This window comes from Agelaius phoeniceus, chromosome 18 (genome assembly GCF_051311805.1).
Source record: "Agelaius phoeniceus isolate bAgePho1 chromosome 18, bAgePho1.hap1, whole genome shotgun sequence".
NCBI lineage: Eukaryota > Metazoa > Chordata > Aves > Passeriformes > Icteridae > Agelaius > Agelaius phoeniceus.
The window spans coordinates 4,065,555-4,087,277 of record NC_135282.1 but is presented as its reverse complement, the minus strand read 5'-3'; the positions used below and the strand labels follow the sequence as shown (position 1 = coordinate 4,087,277).

Below are 21,723 nucleotides of genomic sequence, written 5' to 3'. Positions count from 1 at the left end.
GTGAGGCCGTCCCTCCTCCTGTCCTGCCCTCCTGTCCCCGCCGAGCTCGGCCCTGCTCACCTGCTGCCGCTTCCCTCTGCTCTGGGCATGGCAGAACCGAAGGGCTCCGTGACAGCCGCGGTGCCAGCGGCTGCTCCCGGTGTCCCCATTTTTCCCATTTATCCCATTTATCCCATTTTTCCCATTTATCTATGCATCGCTGCCGGAACGCGGGCGGGGTGTGCAGGGACACATCCCATCACCGACCACGCTTTGCTCGGCAGACCCAAACCCTGTCCCGTCCTGCCAGAATTCCTGAAATGCACAAGCCGGCACCTTATTCCCGGTCCAGCTGGTGTCGCTCCGTGTGGCAGCAGTGCCCGACCTCCGGAGCCCTTCCCGTGCCGGCGGGGTTGGTCCCGGCCGTGTCACCGAGCGGTGGGGACAGTCCCGGTCAGGCCCTGAGGAGGGGGTGAGTGATGTGTAGCTGTTCTGTGCATTGCTGTACTCCATAACAACGTTCCTTTATTCCATGGTATTTCTTATCCCAATTTTATATGGAAATCTGCAGGATTTTTGTACTGTATGCCCGCGGGAGGGATGCATCATGCACTTTTTTTTTTTTTTTTTTTACTTTTGTTTGTAAAAATGTCCTGGATATTTTATGTTCATCTTGTGAGGAAAAACAAATAAACTTTTTTTTTTTTTCCTTTTACAAATGAGTCTTGTAGCTTTGTTTGGAGGTGGGGAAGGAACAGATGCTGAAGGGGTGGAAAGAAAAGAAGGGAATGGAATCTATCCCAGGAGCCACTGCCTGCCCTGAGTTATCATTGCCCATCTATCCTGGCTCTGCTTCCCTCATTTTTGGGTCCTGGCTGTTTTCTGATGCTCCTGAAGGCTGGACCCAGAGGAGCAGGATGGAAATCAGTCATTCTCACCTGGTTTCTTCAGAGACCCCAGCCTGGGTTCAGGAGAAGCTGCTCACCTTCTGGAAAGGATGCCAGCCGTGGAGCAGTGGCACATGGAAAAGTGACACCTGCACCTTGCTGAGCCTGGAAAATCCCACCTGGGAGAGGCCTTGCTGCTGCCACAGCAAGGTGGGCTGTGGGATTCCACAGGCCTGTGCTGCTCTCTTCAGCAGAGCCTGGTGCCAGGTGTGCAAGCCCAGGAGCTCCCACAGGGCCTCGCATGGACAGCAGCTCCCTGGCTGGGGAAATCACCTGCAAACGATCCAGGGCACTGCCCTGGGTCACCAGGGGTGGGTTTGGAGCATTTGGGCCTCCTTCACCCGAGGATATCCCCAGGGGAGGGATGGATCTGCAGGTGTGGGAGCAGCTCTGGCACGGCCTGGGCAGGTGAAGAGCAGCTTCCTGCTGCTGTTTGAGATCCTGGAGCACAGCCTGCCCCTCAGCCAGCACTGTTTTGGGGGCAGTGTTTGTCCCCAAACTCACACATCCCTTGGCTGGGTCGACAGAGGCATCACTCCCTGCTCAGCTCAGCTTCCTGAAGATGGAGCCTCCCCACGGAGCCATTCCTGGCTCCAGAGGTGGGTGTGAGTTGGGTATGGGGAACCACAAGCTGGGACTGTGGAATGGCTGGAGCATGCCCAGGCTGCCAGTGAGTCCCTGGCTGGTTTTTTGTTCTTGTTAGGATTGGAAATTGGTCCTTTTCGGAGCGGTTCCTCACGGCTGAATGTTACATCCTGTTGTGATGTTGCCATGGCAAAACCAGGCAACATCTGGAGCAACACAAATTCTCTCTGGCGACCAGGGAGGGTTTATTTATAGCCTCGCTGACCAGAGGAGATTCCTGAGCCTGGAGCTGCCATGGGCAGGGGCAGCCTGGCACTGGGTGCCCTCCTGGCTGGGATCTGGGAAGGTGCAGGGTCCAGCTGTGCCCCTCGTCTCTCCCCCATGGAGGAGCTGCAGGTGCTCCACAGCTGATCTCAGGGACCCTCTGATGGGAGCACGGTTCCCTGGCAGCATTCCCAGTTCCATGTGGAGTTGGGGTGGTGAGCAGGTACTCTAGTGGTGGTTTTGGGTGAAAAGATGAGGTTTAGCAGGAGGGTGAGGCTGATTGCAGCACACAGAGAAGCTGCAGTAAGGACTCCGGGTGGCTGTGGCTGCATCTCCACTCTGGCACAGGAGAAGCTGCTCTCTGGCAGTGGTTCTCCAGCTGCCTGCAGCCCCAGGATGATGCCTCTGCATCCATTCCTGCTTGGCTGTGGCTGAACAGCCACTCTGGCCCCTGGAAAGGTGGAAATGTAAATATTTTTCTAAGCAGAAGCTGCAAGTCCGTGCTGCCAAGGCCAGAGGAGCCGGTTCCCGCAGCGGGCACAGGCCAAGCTGTGCTGCCAGTCAGGTTTGCTCCCGCCTCAGTGTGTATTCCCTAAAAGTCTCTTCCTCCCTCTGTTTGAAGGACAGGACAGCAGCAATGCTGCAGCAGCTGCCATTTCCTTTTATGCAGAGGGTTCAGGAGCAGAACCACGTTGGTGCTGTGTCAGAGTTCTGAGCAGCTCCCTGGAACGTGGGACACAGCACCCAGGGCAGGTCCCAGGACATGGTTGTGTCCCTTCCACACCAACCCTGGGCTCTGCAGTCCCCACGCAGGACAAGCCCACACCACCACAATATCCCCAAATCGTGAGGGTTTGTGAGAAGTATAGAAGGAATTTGGTTTTGTCACGAGGCCTTAGGGGAACACCCAGAATTACTGATCGGGTCACAGTGCAAATGGTGAGTGAGTTCATCCCATGGGAGAGGTGACTTGGCTGTGAATTTCCTCACTCCTGCACCTGCCAGCACACCTTGCTCAGCATTTCTCTACCTGTCAGGACTGCTGCTGCCAGGTGCTCCTGTTGCTGTTGGCAGGAGCAGCAGGAGCCCGGCCACCAGCCCTGATCCCACTGGGAGCTGGTTGTGTTTGCTCTGGGCAGCCTCGGCGGGGATTTAAGACTTCCATTGGAAACAAACAGGGTTTTGTCTGAGCAGAGCAGCTCTGCAATGTGCACTGATAAAGAACAGTCCCAGCAAGGGGCTTGGCTGCCTCCAGGCCGATAAGGGCTGGGATAACCCTCATCCCTCACTCCTTCCCCTCGAGAGTGGCCAGGACTCACTCCTGGCATGGGACACAGGATGAGGCAGTGTCATCGTGACCGTGGTCCAGGTGTCACCCATGCAGCTGCTGTGTGTCTGTGGCGCTCAGAGTTGTCTGGGTCCTTGAGGTCTCTTGATGAGGCCCTGCAGGATTTTCCTCATGGAATATCAGGGGACGCCTTTGGGCTGGGGCCAGGCTCTGTTTGCCAACTCTTTAGGTGACACTGGGGTAACTCAGCCCCAACAATGCAGAGGTGCTGTGCAGGCACCTCTTTTGGGATGATCTAGGTGTTTTCCTGCATCCTGCCTCGGGATGCTTCCCAGCTCGGGGAACCATAAAAGGCAAAGCACAGGGCAGCGGCTGGGCTGGGAGCTGAGCTGGGAGCTGCGGCTCACTGCAATGCCAGGCATCCCAGCTGTGTACAAATGGATTAGAGCCCTCCAGCTCCCCGGCTCCACCGCCATCCGGAGGGGTGTCCAAAGGGAGCAACGTTCTGCTCAGAGGGTTATTTAGAGAAGTGCCCAATGCATTAGTAGGGATTTTTGCTAAGTTGTGTTTTGGAGTTTCTACAGGGAAAGTTGTGTCTCAGGCTGCTGTCGGGCTCCCGTGTTTATCTCGGGCAGCCGGTCTCTGTCACAGCAATTCCCTTTTCCATAACGTATTCCCACAGATCATTCCAGCTCTCCGGCTCTGCCCCGCGCGCTCTGTGCAGGCAGCATCTCTCCCTCAAGCTCTGGGACGCAGCCCAAGGCTGACTGCTGCTTCCAAGGAAGGAGCACTGGGGGAGCCGCTCCGCGTCCCACGGCGCGGGGCAGGGAGGAGGGAACAGTGCCAGGGGAATGGATACGGGTTCCCTTCTCTCCGTGGAACCCACAAGGAGCTGGCAGAGGTGATTCTGCCCAGACAGCCTGGCAGAAAATCCCTCTGGAAGCTGCAAAATTGGAGGCAAGCCAGGATTGCTGCACAGGACTGTGGGGAGCTGTTGCTGGAGTAGGTTGGGGAAAGAGGAGAATCCCTGGAGAAGGATGCAGATGGGAAGCAAGTCCTGACTGTGTAAGTGCCATGGACCAGCAAATTAGCAGCTGGAGGGGATTTTTCCAGTTATCCAGGTGGGATGTGTTTGGGTAGGGACCAGCTGTGCTGGGTGTGGTGTCAGGAGTGGCAGAGCACGGGCTCCATCGTGCCAATGGGATGTTCCTCTCCGCTGGCCGTGAGGCCAAGGAACGCCGGTTCACATGACCCAGGCTCCGACGCTTCCAAGTGCCGCCGTCTCCCAGAGCAGAGCGAGGAGGAGGCGGTGCTGAAAGCCCGCCGAGACCCAAGGTGGGAAAAATCTTGGCTGGCCAGTCCCAAAGTATTTGGAACCAGGAATTATAGTGACAGATCTCCCGGCCATGGATGCCTCCACCTGGCAGTACCGTGGATATTTACGGGATGACACAAGTAAGGCGAGGGGGAGAGACTGCCCAGCTTCCCGGGGAGACTCTGCAGGCACCTGTGAGGATTATCCACTGCTGCAGCTCAGCCAGGAGGGCCTGGGACACAGCCGGGAGCGGGGGGACCGCCCCGACCTCCGCAGCGACACCGCAGGCCTTGCCAAGAGGTCAGAGATGAGCAGCAGCGGGCAGAGAGGGCAGCGGGGGCCGGCAGGGGAGCTGTGCCTGGAAGAACATCCCGTGTCCAAAGGGTGCCAGAGAGGGCGGGAGGGAGAAGCCCCTCCAAAGGTGTACGAGCTGGAGGTGGTGCCCAGGCGGGTGGGCACGGGCAGGACGGTGAGGCCGGTGGTCTACAGGCTGGAGGAGAGCGAGTACCGGCGCCTCATCCAGGAGGCAGAAACGGAACCTGAGGAGGAATGGGAAGAGGCAGAGGACACGCTACCCTTGATTCAGGAGGGGTATGCAGGGGATGGGAAGGTGGCGAGCCCGAGCCTCAGCAGGCTCAACTCCTTGGAAAGAGTCCTGAGGAGGCAGATGAGCCGCTCGGACTCGGAAAGCAGCGTGGAGGGCAGGCAAGCGACCAAACTGAGCCCCAAGGGCCCCTCGGAGGGGAACAAGCCGACCGTGCCCGTCAGGTCCGACAGCTTCGAGCTCATGGATTACATCCTGCAAAGCAAGCAGGACGCAGGCACACCTGTCTCCTACATCCCCAGGGACAGCAGCAGGGACAGCCTGAGGCAGGCACGGAGCTTCGCCCCCCAGCCCGATGGAGCACTTGAGCTGTGTCAGAACGGCCAGGCCGGTGAGGAGGATCCAGCCAGGAAGCCCGAGCCAGAGCAGCAGGTAGTGAAGAGCCTCGAGAGAATGGTCCCTGCGGTCACAAATTATCATCCCTCGGTGGCCAGAGACACCGGGAAGCTTTCGAGACAGAGCAGCAGCCAGCTCCCGGACAGCAGGGAGCAGCTCGGAGGTGAAGCCGATGAACTCGATTCCTACATCCCGAAAAGAACCCCCCCGGCCCCCCCTGTCAGGACCCACAGCAAGGAGTGCCTGGCTCTGAGTATGAGCAAGGCTGTGGCGCTGACGGAGGCGCTGCTGGAGCCCCTCGGCGATGAGGCCAAGGCTGGCAGGGAGCAGCGGGCAGCGGCGGGCACGGAGCTGCTCCCTGGAGGCAGGACTGCGGGAGGAGGGGGCTCGGAGGAGCCGGAGCGGAAGGGGAGGCAGAGTCAGGAGGATGAGAATGTGCTTAAAGTTGCCGATGCCAAGAAAACCTTCGAAAAGCCCAAGGCGTCGGAGGGGACGGCAGCAGCACCAGCGCCCAAAAAAGGTGAGGAGTGAGGGGTCCCAGCTGTGCCGTGGGGCTGGGGGGTCCTGGAGGTGGCAGTTCCAGGGGAGGTGGGAGCATTGCCGTGGGTGGGAAATAGCTGCCGGCAACAGCCGGGTGACAGACGGGATGTGCCCAGGGCACACGGAGTCTCCTAAGGAGGCAGGATGGGAATCAGGTGTTGGTTCAAAGTCCTTTGTGCAGTGAAAGTGTTTTGGGGAAAGATTTGTTTTGTCAGACTCCTGTGCTGTGTAGGAATAAGTACAATTTACTGCTTCTCACAGCAGCTACAGTGCAGCAGCGTCCGTAGGGTGCATCCTCCCACTGCCATGTGGGATTATTTGCCTCTATCTCTCCAGGCACTGGGTGAGCCATTGTAATTTTATTTTAGCTATAAAAAAGCAGCATTATTTTCTCTAAGTTCTTTTTCTCCTGCACCGTGACTTCACTGAATAAGCCATTCAGGAGAATGACATCAACTTGGAAACCCTTTCACTGAAAAAAAATATGGAGAAGTGAACTCTGTTGAAATTTTCCTGGTAAAACAGCAGTTCTGCAAAAATAGGAAGGATAGAAATGAGTGTTTGTGTGAAAGTTTGCATCCTGCAAGGAGCCACCCGACCCACACTGCTTAACTCCCATCCTCTGTTCAGTGACAATCTGCAATTGTGCATTTCCTTATAAGGGAAAATAAGTGTTTTAAGGCACAGGAAATCTGTGGTGGCTTTGAACTGAGTTTGCTTAAAAAATAGGTGTGATGTGTTATGGTCACGACAGAGTCGGAGCGAGAACGTGGCACAGTTTGTGCGTGTCAGGGATGACAAAAGCCCTGCAGGGATGACAAACAGCTCCTGTGCCTCAGGAAGCAGCTGAGGACACACTGCAGGATGTAAGGAGATGGAGGTGGGAGATGTTTGTCAGTGCAAGCATTGCCAGGCTCAGAGCACGGAGCAGAGTGGTGGTGTCTGTGTGGATCTCCACACCTCTTGAGGTGGAGGCTCTCTGGTGTCACCGGCACAGCTGAGCTGGAGCTTCCCCGCAGCCACACCGGGCACGGGGGTGTTTGATCAGCTCATCCTTCCCGGGATGAAGGAGCAGGTGGATGGAATAGGTCTGGCAGAAGAAGGGGTGAGAAGGGATACAAGGAATCAGCTCCCTCCCCAAGGCAATACCAGCTGCAGCCCAATCCCTCCTGACACATTTTTACCTCCTTGTTCTCCAGAAGAAACAGGGAGGAAGGGTTGAGACAATATTTCAGTGCTGAACTGTGGAAATGTTGCAATAAAAAACCACAGACTCACGGAATTGCTCTGGTTGGGAGGGACCTCAAAGCTCATCTCGTTCCTCCCCCTGCATGGGCAGGGACACCTTCCACTGGAGCAGGAACAGCTCCCATTTTGCTCTATCCATGGCAGCCTGTTGGGGTTTTAAAAACTGGGTTAAACATTGATCTTCCCAAATCTCAAACACCTCACCTGGATGTACCCTTATGTGTTTCCTTTCTTATATCTCTGATTTTTCCAGCACCTTTGGTCCAACCTGATCCTAGACAGCAGAGAGAGAAACAGAAGGAGATGGCAAAAGAATTCCAAAGTGCTTGAATAGTGAGGCTCTGTGATCAGTGCCCAGGAACCCAACACCCAGCCCTGGCTTCTTCCCTGATTTTTTCCTGCTGTTCAGGATGATAGGAATTGTCAATCCCAACATATTCATGTTGTAAATAAAATACAGCTTGCTTTTTGCTTTTTTGCTTTTTTTTTTGCTTTTTTCTTTTTTTTTCTCTTTTTTTTTTTTTTTTCAGTTCTGCTTTCTTGTCTCTCTCCTCCTCGTTAATCATCCGGAGACATCAACAAAGGAAATCCCATCTGTTGCAAGCAATTGCTTTGGGTTTATTTGGTGGCCCAACATTTTAATTAGGTATTGGGACCTACCTCCTTTTCACTGCAGAAATAGAAAAGAAATTAAAATATATTTCACAATCCTCTCTAATGATACATGGGGAAATAGATTAGCTCGAAATTAGAGGTTTCTTTTTGCTGTAAAATCTCATTTTTTGATGCCTTTCTTCCAGCTGAGTTGGGAGGGACGTGTTTGACACCGATATTGCTGCACAAAGGTGTGAGAGTGGGGAGATGCAGTAATAGATGTGCTGGATGAAATCTATTGTAAATCATTAATAACAATAGCATTAATTATTAATGCACATCCTGGCCTAATGTTCACTCATTCCTTATCCATCTCCAGCATCCTCCAGCCTTTCCCGTGGCTCAGGAGCGATGTCAGCCAGGCCCTGATTCCCCACAGTGGATTTTATTGTCCTTTGGGGAGGGGGCTGTGACTGACCCCAGTTCTGGGGTCTGGAAGTAGCCCAGTGATGGTTCCACGTCACACAGAGCTGGCAATAAAGCTCAGGGGTGGTAGCTCCCAACCCTGTCCTTTAACCCATGATTTCCTCTTTCCTTGTTGCCACACTCAGACACTTCTCCCTTCCTGGCTGTTGTTTCAAAGCATCTGATGGAACGTTTTGCTCTCCTTATCTTCATTCCCTAATTCTACAGCTCCCCTTTCTGGCCAAGGATTGAATAGGGCCAGTCCAAAGGGATTTTGCTCTCCCTGTCTCTCCAGCCAAACCCCCTGCAGGAGCTGGGGAACACTTCCCTGGGCACAGCACATCCTCCCAGCCAGACACAGAATCGATTTTCCATTATCCAGAGCCCTTTTGTGGTGCCTCTGAGGACGATTTCATCTTGGCAGCTGCTCAACAGTTGATGATCATGGAAATGTCTCCTAAAAACCAGGATTGGGAGTAGTTTCATAAAGCTGCCCCTGGCACTTGCTCTGTGCCCACACTCATGGAGGCATCAAGGCAGAGAAAGGAAATTAATGCTGAGAGTAAATCTAATTCCACTCAGGGAAAGTGAAGTGGGGAGGATTTGTCACTGCAATCAGTCCAGAGATTCTCAGAATGGTTTGGGTTGAATGGGACTTTAAAGATCATCTTATTCCAACCCCCTGCTATGGGCAGGGGACATTTCCCTGCACTAAATCCCAGTAATGTTCAGTGAAAGGTAAGATCACATTCCTGATTTCAGCAGGAGCAGCTCTTCCCAATGCTGCTGGGCCTGGCCTTGATGGGATCCCTAAATTATGGAAGCCATGGAAGAAGAAATATAAAAAAATTCAAATTTCATGTGGAATAACCTAGTACTTCCCGGTAAATAAATATTATGATAGAGTAAATATAATAATAATAATAAATCATCAAAAAGCTTCAGGAAATAAATAGATACATAGGGACATAAAAGTCCTTGGAAAGCTGTATAACTTGGATATGTGCAAAACCAGGGTTCAAGACTGTCCTGTCTGGCATATTTTGCTTGATTTAGAAGTTAAGCTGCAAAATAACAGGACTTTAAATTGCTGATCTCTCTAAGCCCTCCCTAAGCCATTTCCCTCCATTTAGAATATATTTAGCAATGAGGATTTCAGCAAAACGAAATGTTTGAGACAAATTCATCCCTCCAGCGACCTCGCTGGTTCCAAAAATGGGGTTTGTCACCCCTTTGGGATGGCTCAGAGACACCAAACGGAAGAAATTAATCAAAATTTCTCCTTTAAAAAAGGTGCTCCGGGTGTTTCCTTTCCTCTTCCAACTACAAACACGGCCTTGGTGGGGAAGGCTGTGGGACACACCTGACCTGGGCCTTGGGGAGCACATCAGGCTCATCCCAGGAGCAAAGCAGGGGGATTTATTGCAGGGATGGAATTGATGCATATTTGCAGGAGGCTAAATTTAGCAGCTGACATAAGTTTCAGAGGTGGAGTCTGTAGCCACGGTGCTGTTTCCCTATAAAGGCTGTGAGATAGTTTGCAGCAATCCTGCAGTGATGTAGCTGAGGGGAAAATATGTGGGATGGCTAAAAGTGGATTTATTTTTTTTTTTTTTAATAAATCCTGAATTTCTGCAATATGTGCTAACCAGGTGCTGGTAAAATGGGGTAAATTTTGGTGTGTTTCTCCTTGTAGCTGAAAGGGTTTGGCGTTTTTTTCTGTAGAAAAATTAGGATTTGTGGCATATTTTGACAAGTTGTTTCACTTGCAGCACTGTGGATAACATTTAAATTGTTTGTTAGGGTGGTTTTACTCATCTGAAGTGATGAAAATTAGTGGTTACAGCAGAACCCAAGAGCACATGTAAAACCTGAGCTGTTTCTTCTGTTTGTTGGAGAATTCAGCCTAAAATTCCTGTAATTTCTTCATCACTTTGTCATCTAAACAGCTCATTAATCCCAGACAGGATCTGGGTGTTCTTTGGAGTGTTTCCATCCAGCTGTTTTAGGAAGCTCAGGTAAAAATTCCCCAGGTATTATTTCCACCTGAGTCCATCTTTAGCTGCTCTTCCAGCACTGTGTCGAGCAAGGAATTTTCATCTCTGCAGGATCCACCCTTCCCAAGGCAGCTCTTGAGAGGATTAGGCTTCAATCAGATTTCTCAGGACAAATTTCACTTTTGTGTCCTCTGTGCGTCACTTTCTTTTCAGCTGGAGGCCAAAAATCTTCTTTGGTTCTCTTTCTGAGCTGGTGGGCAGTGCTGGGTGCTGCTGCCTTTGTTCCTGTTTTCCAGCCCAGGCTTGGTACATGATTAAAATGTTGGTTTTATAAAATTTAATTCCCACACACAGTTTTGAGACTTCTAATAAATTAAGGATGGGCAAGCAGGACTCTCAGCTCTATCACTGACTCATTCTGTGACCTTCAACACATCATGTACGTACGTGGAAAATGTGAATCACAACCTAAACTCCCTAAACTCTGGGTTACCTTCAGCTCTGGTCCAAAGCTGCTTTCGTTTTCTCCTCTTTTAGCTGTAAAGGGATTGTTTGAGGGAGCAGAGTGGTGTAATTGTGCTGGGCTGGTTTTCAGAAAGAAGCTATAGATTAATTTCAGGGCAATTGTTGTCATGGGCAAGGGTGCAGCCTTGTCACTCCAATCTCTGTTTGTGTAATTTTTTTATCAAGGTGTTGCTCAGTAGGTGAGAGAGGTTTTCTCCTTTGTTGGATCAGCAGTGACATTTAGTGTCAAAGGTTAATAAACGCAGGATAACATTTGTTTAATCTGTAGCTACTGATGTTTCCATCAGCTGTGACACTCAGACCAGGACAAATGTATCTGGGGGTTTAAACACCAGCTATCACTCACAGGGGGTAACTCATGGTCCTGTCGCTGCTCCATGGGGGAAGAGCAGGGCTCTCAGCTCAGCTCATCACCACACATATTCCTCCAAATTCTGAAGGATTAGAAGAGAAATTAGCGGGGTGATGCTCCCCTGAAACATCACCTCCCCCCTTAAGCATCAAACCACATGCAAATGAACGTGCAAACGTCGGCCCAAGCGGATGAGGAAGCTCGAGGAGTTTTGGTTTTGGCCATGTATGGTAACACTGAGGGCTGTGGGCTCTGCTCGGGTGTTGCTCACCCGCCCCTCGGGCTCCCTGAGGCCGCGATGGCCCCGAGTGTGGCAGCGTCACCTGTGTGCAGCCAGGTGTGTGTGCAAAGTGCTCGTCTGACCTGTCACAACAGATACAAACCTTACACCTTGAAGAGCAGCATCCCCAAATTGCCACAGTGCAATGGGGAGAACCTCTGGTCTCAAAGCTCTGCCATGGGTGTCTCGTTGGAGTGTGGTTCTTAGCTGGGATCCACCTCTGCAGTCTTTAGCAGGGGTTTTTGTCACTGTCCTGTTTTTAACCACAGCCACTGTGATTTGGTGTGACAGCGTGAGGTGACGTGGTTGTTTTCTTGTGGAGCTCCTGGTTCTCCTCAGCATTGCCTCTGAGGACAGCAGGCTCATCTCACCCCTCAGGGCAGACACGGCCGATCCCTCAGGAAGGACACGATCGGTCCCTCAGGGAGAACAAGACTGGTCCCTCAGGGACGACATGACCAATCCCACAGGGATGTCATGACCAGTCCCTCAGGGAGGACATAACCGTTCCTTCAGAGAGGACATGACCGTTCCCTCAGGGAGGACACAACCGGTCTCTCAGGGAGGACACAGTCGGTCCCTTAGGGATGAGGCGATCCGTGCCTCAGGGATGACATGATCGATCCCTCAGGGCAGACACGGCCAATCCCTCAGGCATGAGATGATTGATCCCCAGGGATGACATGACGGGGTCCCTCGGAGCGGACAGGACTGGTTCACAGGGAGGGCATGGCCGGTCCCCAGGGCAGACACTATCGACCCCTCAGGTCCCTCATGACCTCCCGCCCCCACTCGCCGCTGAGGGGCGGCGGGGCGGGGCCCGAGAGCGCGCGACCGCGCGTGGTGGCGAGAGCCGCACGGCCATTGGCTGACCGAGCCGTCACTCACACCTTCGACCCGCCCCCACAGCGCGCGGCTGGAGCGGGCGGGGCCAGACTGAAGGGGCGTGGTCGTTTGTGGGCGTGGTCACTGGAGGGGCGGGACCCGCGGCCGCTCTGCCCCGCCCCGCCCCGCGGCGCTCAGTCGGGCGGCGGCGGCGGGCGGAGGAGGAGGCGGAGGCGGCGGCTCCGCCGGGCTGAGGAGCGGACGCGGGAGGCGGCTCGGGATCGCGGTGCGGCTCGGGGGCGGTGAGGGCGAGCGGGGAGAACTGAGCAGCACCGGCCAGCGGCGCTGCGGCAGGGCGGGCGGCGCGGTGCCCGCGGGAGGGAGCCGGGCAGGGCGGGGGTCTGGCCGGGCGGGCCCTTCCCGCGCGGGGCCGCCGAGCCCTCCGTGAGGCGGCGGCCGCTGTCAGCGCGGGGCCCGCGGCGGCAGCGCCTTCCCCGCACCGCCTCGGCCCCGGCCGCTCCCCGCTCCCTCCTTATTAGGCAGCGGCGCGGGGTCGCCGCCGCATCCGCATCCGGCCGGGGCCGCCGGGCAGGGCAAGCCCGGGGCGGGGCGGCGGCGCCGGGCGCTCCCGCCGCGCACCTGATGCCGCGGCGAGGACAGCGCTGGGGGGCTTTTGTTCGGCACGTTTTCCCCTTTTTTTTTTTTTCCCCTTCCTTCTTTTCCGCCCGGCAATGCCGCAGCCGCTCGGTGCCACCGGCGTGTGCCGCCCCCGGAGCGCCCGTCCCCGCCGTGCTCCATGGCAGAGGACAAAAGATGAGCGCCCTGATGGGGATTTAGTTTGGGGTTATTTTTCGGAGGCTCCTGTAGAACAGGTCCTTGTCACGCTGTTATTAGGGGCTCTTTGGAGGCTGTGCAGATGTGTGGACTCCTCCTGGGCTGTGTGACATGTCATTGAATCACCAGGGCATCCCAGAATGGTTTGGGTTGGAAAGGACCCTAAGGACCATCTCATCCTATCCCTTTCCTGTGGGCAGATGTCCCTGGGCTTTGTTTTCCTATGCAGGAAGCCACGTTGTTTAACAGGGATATGCCAAAGGTTGGAATTTAAATGCTGGTCCATACCTGTGCTTTATCAAATTCCCATTGATTCCGTTAACAGCACGAGGGAAGATCTTGGACACATGGGCAGGTGTCTGACACCACCACACAGAGAGAGGTTCAGCTGTAGGACATTGTGATGCCTTAACTGACTGATTGCACAGGAGACAGGTCTGAAAAAAGCAGAAAATAAAAAAAGGCAGCGAAAGGTGCCAGCAAACAAAAGTGAACCCGATGGAAGCAGTTTTATTGTTGAAGATAAGTGAGATGCGTTAGGGTTGGGGTTTTTTTAGCAGCTGGAGTTGGTCTGAGCACGTCTGTTCGTGCAGATGTGCGTGGGGATTCCTGGAGCAAGACCAAGGACGGTGGCAAAATCAGAGGGGGATGTTCTGAGCACACCAGGCTGCAGTTGGTTTTTCAGTCTGCTGCTGAATTTCCCGATTTTGTTTTAATTTTAGGCCAGGCTGTTCCTAAATTACCTGGTGCCATCCTCTCCCTCTGTGTGTGCCTCGGTGGCAGGCATGAGGGAAGCTCTGGAGTGTGGGAAAATGGTGTGAACTGGCACAGCACGTCCTGGGAGCAGCGAGTTTGGATGTGGGGAAAGCAGCGGGTGTCGTGTGCGGGAGGCAGGAGAGGGTTTATTCCATTTTCATTTGAATAACCAGCATTGAATCATCTTTTCTGCTCGAGGAGGGGAGGGAAAAATCCAGATGGCTGTGTGCTTGCAGGAAGGTTTTATTGCAGCTAATAGTGGTGTTTGCTAAGGACTGTGTACACAAAGGTAGAAGATCAAATACTTTTGTGGCAATGCGTGTTTATTTTGGGTCTATGTGTTTTTCTGTGTTTTCAGTAGCCCCAGTAAGACCTGACATACGTGGGGACACGTCAGGCAGCATTTGCTTGGTGTTTGTTTCAGTGCAGGACTTGATAATAGTAATTTTTCAATGGTCACTTGTAGCCTTTTATCCAGATTGCTTTAATCAGCATTTGTGCTCTCTGTTGGCATTGCTCTGTCTTCTCCTGAGCTGTCTTTTCAAACATCATTGGATTTTTTCAAGTGAAATCTTCATGCTTATTGCATCTGTCACTTCTGGGACTCACTCCAAGCGAAAGGCAGGGATTCAGTTTAATGGCAATGAGGAGGAATGTGCAGAAGGGGGAAATATCAGCTTTTCTCTGGGTGATGCAGCACAGGGTGCCGAGCTCTGCCCTCGGTGGCACCGTGCTGGCCACGTCCAACATTTGACTTTAATGGCTCCTTAAACCAAAATGTTGTGTTGTGATGGGGAGGGAATTTCTGCTCCTGGTTTTCATTTGGTAATCAATTCCCAGGAATATCCCTGGGATGCCAGCTTCCTATTCTGAAGACACGAGCAAAACACTTCCTGGCCTGAGTCTGCAGCTCGGTGAGGTCATCAGTGCACCACTCCCAGGGCCAGGAATGTCCTCTTGGGCAAGCTCACAGGCACATTTTCACTTGACTTTTAAAGTCTGGGTTTGTTTGTTTTGATTTTGTTTTACTGAGGTTTTTTGTGATAATCTCAGCCCTTCTCCGAGGATGTGTTGGAACAGAAACTCACTGAGGATTTGAAGTGCCCCAGTTTAAGCCTTTGCAGGGCATAGGAACAAGAATTAAATGTCTGTGTTCTCCTCTAGCTTGCTCCCTGTAGTCTCCCCCACTCAGTATTTTTTGGGCTGGCATGTTCTGGTGGGTAACTCTGAAATTGGTATGATTAGAAACTGCTTAGAGCTTCATTTTGGGCAGCTCCTGGAGCCATGTGTGAAGAGTCAGGCTGCTGGTGGCTCGTGGCTGACGAGATGGGAACTGCTGAGTTTTTCTCACATTCTGCACAGTTGCTGGTGGTCATGAACACCAAGTTAAAATGAAGCAGAAAAAGGTTTTGGGCTTAGCTGAGTGACTCAGGAAAGCAGCAGTGAAAGTTCATTTTTCTGGATGCGTTGGCCCCACCAGTATGGTTGCGAATTGTTTACTGGGCCCTTTCTTTTTATCTGTTAATGGGATTGCTTTGTTCTGCTTTTCCTCCTGTGAGTAACTGTGCAAGAAAAAAAAAAAAAAAAAGATTATTTGTTTCTTTTTGAGGTTATAATTGTTCAGTACATGACTTTTTGTGGCTTTTCTCATCTCAAACCACACATAGGCATGTGAAATACCAGCGTGACACAGAACTGCTCAGCTGCTCCCAGGTTCCTCTGGCAGCTTTGCAGGGCCTGTCCTTGGAGGAGCAAATTGTCTGGAGAGGATCCTAATGGAATATACCAGCCATTAGTTGTGTTCATGGGGTTGTGTAGGGAATATAAATCCAATCAGGATTAATGGCTGGAGATAATGATGTAGCTGGGAAGTAGAAGGTGGCTGTTGGTGTGGCAAGTGGATAATTTAACTTTATTCCCCTCCCATGAAATTCCTGATGCCAGTAAGACAGGAGGAATCCCTTGGAGCAAACACCTTCCTAAGGAGTCACAAAGTGCTCCTCAAATGGAAGAGGATTTTGTGATGGAACATCCTGAAAACTTCAAAATCCTGCTCTGTAGGTCAGGAAATTGGCAGAGAAATACTGAAAATAGCAACTGCTGCTCCCTCCAGAGGGGAAAACCTGTTTTGAAGGTCTCTGATGTGCCCATGGTGGATAGAAGAGATCTCCTTGGTCTGAAAGTGACAAAATGTGGCCTTTTGGACAATTTATCCTCTGTGCTGATCGTTTGGAGAGAGAATCAAGGCAGAATCACTGCCCTAGGGAAAGGACAATTTCTTCAGCATGACCACTTTGCTTCTTCAGCACCCCTGGCTTTGTTGGTGATAACAATAAGTGATCTCTAATCTGCTTTTTGCTGAGCCTGTGGTGATGTTTGAGGTCTGGCTCTTGGTGGGAGAAGTTGCAGTGACTCTGACATTGAGCCGGGCCTCTCAGCCCAGCATAATTAGGTTTGTCTTGTTTTCCTTTTTTAATAATTGAATTTGAAAGAGCAATGGAAATAAACCAGTGGTGGGATCTGACTTAAAGTGATTAAAGCTCAGCCTGATGCTGAGATGAGCTCACAGCTCTCCTTGGGGTGTTGCTGAGCTGTGCTTGAGGCCAAATGTTCCCCTTAGGAAGGACCAGGCTTTCCCTGTGGTTTTCCAGATTTTGGCTGCCATCTATGTAGGAACAAGCACATAGGTAATAATTCTTCTGAGCTGAGCATTAAGGCACATTTCTGCATTTTTAGCAGATATGCCTGAGCAGGATTTCCTAAAACTCCATGGGAATGTTGTGCCTGAAACCATTCCTTGTTTGCATCCCTGTATGAACCTGGGCAGTGCATTGCACCTGCAATTGCTGGTTTAAGTAATCCCTGAAAAATGGAGTTCTGAGTATTTGGGAATATGGGAACTTCCCCTCCCTCCCCCCTGGTTCTGCATATAGTTGCCATGGAGACCGTGTTCCGGAGCCCTTGAAAATCCATTGTTTCTCCCAAATAAACATAAAATCTGCAGTATTAAAGCAGCACATTTTGCATCATCCTATTCCTAAGCATTCCTTCATCTGGAACTGTTGTGACAGAACAAGGAGCAATGGACTCCAACTGAAAAAAGGGGAAATTTGACTTCAATTTAAGGAAGAAATTCTTGCCTGTGAGGGTGGCAAGGCCCTGGCACGGGGTGCCCAGACCAGCCCCATCCCTGGAAGTCTCCAGGGCCAGGTTGGATGGGGTTTGGAACAACCTAGGAGCATGGAAGGTGTCCTTGCATGGCAGCAGCTGGAATGGGTTGGGCTTTAAGGTCCCTGCTAACCCAAACCAGTCTGTAAACCTGATGGGGACTTGACATTTTACAGTGTGCCAGAGCTGGATGCTGGACAAACTGATAATGGGTGTAATTAGCAGCTCCAGGGATTAGCAGGCAGTAACAAATTCAATCCCTGGGAAGCAGAGTGTCCCTTGGGAACTGGGCAAACTGGCCATGCTGGGCAGACCATGGCTTGATAGGGAAGATTGTCATCAGGCACCTGCTCAGGCCTGGAATTACCTCCTGGAGTCACTTTTTTTCCTCCCCTTTTCACTTGAAATACTTAAAAATCCCTCATGCTTTGTTGCTTCCTGCTGGAATCTGGATCCCCCAGCTGACTCAGGGTGTCTGCTTGGCATTTCCTTGGCATTTTTCATCATACCTGTGTGAAACAGATTGCTGTTCTTCCTTCCAAGCTGGGAATGGGAAGTGACACGTTTTACTCAGGGTCTGGCAGGTCCTAGGCTGGGAATACTTTTAGCATGTACTACTTGTAGCATGTACTACTAAGTGGAGTTGTTGTTTTACACACGCTTCAGGTATTTGCCCCAGCACCCATAGTGGGATGGGTACATGTGGAAAAATGACCATTGTTACACTTTAAATTTCTTAATTCCCTTCTGCAGTACTTATATAATGATGCCATATCTTGGAGGCTGGAGGCCCCAAAGCTGTCTCATTCACAACAGGAGGTGTATTGCATTTTTTTTTAAAGTTTTCAGTGATACTTTTTAAAGTTATTTGAATTTTTGGATCTGCTGAGATCAATCTGCAAGGCAGGAGAGAATCCTGAGCCAACTTAGGCAAACACAAGTTGCCAGACATTCCTCTGCAATATATTCTGCTTTAGCACAGCCTGAAGGGTGGGCACAAAAACTCTTCTAGCTCAGTGTTGCTGTGCTTCCAGCATCTTTTTCCTGGCCACTGCCAGGAAAATTGCTCCTTTCTGGAACTATTTGTTCTGTGTGGTGTTTTAAGGTGCTGCTGTTTAAGGTGGGTGCCCCTGGTTAGGGTCAGGCTACCCTGGGGTTATCTCTCTGTTTTTTCCCTTGGCTCCCTGATGTTTCTTTGGGGGTAAAGGTTATCTTTTTGTTCTTTGTATCCCTGCTTTGCCACATCCATCTTCTGCTCTACTCAAAGTGCTCTGCAAGCTCCCATAAAAACCAGCTGGGCTTATCTGGGTGTAATTGTGTTGTTTTGGCTGGGCTCCTCTGGAGCTGCTGGAAATGCCACAGGGATTCCCAAAGGACTGGAAGTGTGGGCTGCACGTGCAGCAACGTGACTGTCAAACCAACAGGTAAGTAAAGCTTAAAGGTCATCAAGGCACAGGCTGTAATTCTTCTCTGGAAACCAGTTCTCCAGCTGAGAGCAGCCAGCTGAAGGTCCAAGAATTCCCCAAGGAATCAGCCTTTGCCCAGTGCTGGGGTGGGTGTGATTCTCCTGTCAGGGAAGCTCAGAGGTGGATGTGGGGCCACAGAGGTGTCAAGGACATCTGAAATCTTGACGGCCTAGAATGTTTATTAAAGCTCCTTAATAGACTAAATCCACCTCTCTAAGTTAATTTTTGGTTTCTTGTCTGCCCAGAAAAGTGAGAAAGGTGCTTTGTGTCACCCTCATAGGGTTGTGCCCCCTCATTGTCATCCCATGACAGGTCAGTGAGAAAGAACATCTGTAGGACACAGGAAATGTGTTTGAACTTGGAAGCCTCTGCTAAAGCAGATGTTTTGGGGGGGCTGTAATTGGCACCATGAGACAGGGATTTAAAATCAAGTGAGCAGATTGAACTATCTGGATTTGAGTTTCAGCCTCCTCCAGCCCCGTCCTCCCTCCCCCGGCCCTGATTTCAAATTGCACGTTACGGAAACAGGACGGAATGACAATGGTGCTCTTGGAATTATAGGCTGCTTGGCCAGAAGAGCTGGCAGGGCAGCAAATGGAAATGTGGAGAAACACACGCCAGTTCCAACAGGGAGCACTGAGATTCATTTTGCAGCTTGTTTGTACTGCATTAAAATCTGAGATGTTGGCATTGTCCAGCCCAAACCTCCCACGTCCTGGGGTGAGGATGTTGTCTTGTCTTTGACAATTCACTGTTGTTTGGGTTATTCTGAGAACATTAAAAGCAGCTCAGTGTGGGGCCTCACCTGTTGGGTGGGTGTTGTTGAGAAGTGTTACTCAGGGTGTGCCAGCCAAGCTCCCTGTCACTTTTTGGAGCAGAGTGTGTCCCCTGGAGATTCCAGTGTGATGGACCACGCTGCTCTGTGCTGTACCTCCAGTCTTCCTGAGATGTTCTCCATGACTCCAGCCCATCCTGTTTGCTGTTTCAGCAGGAGATGTGGTGTTATCCATTGCACTTGGTCATCCTGCTGCTCCCAGCTCACACTGCCCAAGGCAGCTCTGGCTTCTCCCAGCAGGGCTGGAGCTGAGCTCGGTCCAGCAGAGCTCGGAGCCGCTGTGGTCAGGCCAGGTCATGTGGAGAACGCTGCTCCTCTCTTGGTCAGTCTGACTCACTCTTGGCCAGGCTCTTTGGGAGCCTTGGTTGTGCTGATCTGTTGTTTCTGCCTTATTCTGGAGTTGGGAGGAATTTTGTTAATTTGGTGTTTGGAGCAGCGGGTTCTGCAGGTCCTGGTTCCCTGATGGTGCAGTGCTCTAGGAGAACTGGGAACCTGCAACCTTTTATCTGTGAGACTGTCTATCTCTTAAAACACCTTTAATGTTTAGAATTTTTTCCTATGGATGCCAAGGGATGTTGCAATTGAGGAATAAAAAACAGTTTATCTATTCCTTTGGGGATTGGGCTGGAGGCCCTCTGCCATGGAGCCAGGCTGGGACAGCTGGGGTTGTTCATCTGGACAAGAAAAGGCTCCAGGGAGACCTTAGAGCCCCTTCCAGTGCCTAAAGGGGTTCCAGGAGAGCTGGAGAGGGACTTTGGACAAGGGACAACATCTTTTCTGTTAGAAAAAGGTGCTTGCTTGGTTGATTGGGAATGCTGGGATCTGGTGCTGATTTGGTGAGAATTTCATGAAGCTGCGCTGGGGAACAGCTCTTTTTCTGTTCATAACCACCAACCTTTGCCCAAAAGAAAGAAAAGCCTCCAACGTATCTCAGGAATATGGTCTGGAAAACGTTGGCATGTAACCTTTGAGTGAGAGAGGAATCCAGCGGGCTGGGGCAGCAGCTCTGACCAGATTGCTACTTCCCTGTTAGCTCTGATAACAGAACTAGGTCAGTGCTGGGGAGAAGCATTTTATCACTGGATTCCCTTTGCTGGAATCCTGGGAGAGCCTTGCACTCCTGCTTGTGTTTCCCTTGGGATCACAGCGTGGTCTGGAGCCCTCTTCTTCCCTGCTCCCCATGGGTGTCAGGAGCATCCCTGGGGCTGCTCTGCGTCTCTGGCTGCAGCTCCCAGAGCTGTTGTTCAGGATATTGCTCTGTCTCTTGGCAGTGGATGAGATACAAGAAGCTTCTCTGGTGTTTATTCCAGTGGAAAAGAAAAGGAAGGATTTTTGCAGGGGATGATGCGAAAGGCCACGACCTTCTGTGGTCGGCTGCTGGAACGGCGGTGTCGGAGGTGGGAGTGTGTGGGAGGCTTCCCTTTCCTTGTCCAGCAAAAAGCTTCTGTGGTGTCCAACCACTGTGCAACTGTCTCTGCTGGCAGCACGAGTGGAAGCTGAAATGCAGAGATCACAGAATCCCAGAATGGTTTGGGTTGGAAGGGACCTTAAAGCTCATTCTCCTTCCCCCCCTGCCATGGGCAGGGACACCTTCCATGAATGCGCCGAGGCACCTGGAATGTTCAATCCCTGCTCTCTTAGCCCTGTATTTTGTATGCTACTTGCCTTGATGAGGTTTTGTCCTTAGTTTTAGTCCTTTCTTTTTAGCTCCACTTTGCTCTCCTCTTTTCATTTTAACTCCCTTTTTTGTCCAGCCTGTGGTAACATCCCCCACCACCTCTGTGGTGCCAGCTGCCAGAGGATGCTCTAAAAGATATAAACCCAAAAGAAGAGGTTGTTTGGAGTGCAGCAGAACTCCCATTCCTGCTGGTGTCTCCCTTTGCTGGTTCCCCATCACTCTATGGCTCCTGCTGAATTATTTTGTGTAATGATTTTTGTGTGCATTCATTGCTCTGCCTTTCTGGTAGATGACACAGATTAAATGAAGCCAGACAACGCTCTCAGTTCAGGGTAATGACTTTAACTGCAGCGTCCTTTTGTCACTGCAAATTATGGTCAATGATGTAATGCTGGATGTGGAGATACAGTGACAGAGTGTGGGAGTGGTAAGATCATCCCAGAAGGGTTTGGCTTACAAGGGAGCTTCAAGCTCATCTCATTCCACCCCCCTGCCACAGGCAGGGACACCTTCCACAAGCAGGTGATTCCCCAAGAAGATGAATTCTATATCCCTGGAAATCTTGAAGTGAAAATAGCCCCGGGGGGGAGATGTGAGATGAGCACACACAGGTAAACCCTCAGGAAATAACGAGGCCTTGGTGATCCTGGGAGATTTGAGCTCTACAGGCACTTCTGACTCAAGAGTTCTTCATGTTCTGAAGGTTTTCATATGATCATTTCAGGTTACAGCTCTGAAATCCAGAGTTGTATCAAGTGTTTCACAGGTTGCAGCCAACACCTTGCGCTTCGTCCAGAACAGAAATTTCAGAGTATCCAAAGTTTGGGTTGTGTTACATTTTT

General features: G+C 51.5%; 1 protein-coding gene across 3 annotated transcripts in view; it reads left to right on the top strand.

Annotated features, from left to right (window-relative positions):
* Positions 1-3,815: 3,815 nt before the first annotated feature.
* Positions 3,816-21,723, top strand: part of CORO1C (coronin 1C) — a 48,044-nt gene continuing 30,136 nt past the window's right edge. The window contains exons 1-2 of one of the 3 annotated variants that reach the window (XM_077188080.1): positions 3,816-5,838; positions 7,360-7,555. In XM_077188080.1, coding sequence (XP_077044195.1) covers positions 4,470-5,838; positions 7,360-7,436 — 1,446 coding nt within the window. In that variant the 5' untranslated portion in view covers positions 3,816-4,469 and the 3' untranslated portion in view covers positions 7,437-7,555. Of the gene's footprint in view, positions 5,839-7,359; positions 7,556-12,275; positions 12,431-21,723 lie in introns of those variants that run through there. The other 2 variants (XM_077188079.1, XM_054646007.2) reach the window with 2 other exon arrangements.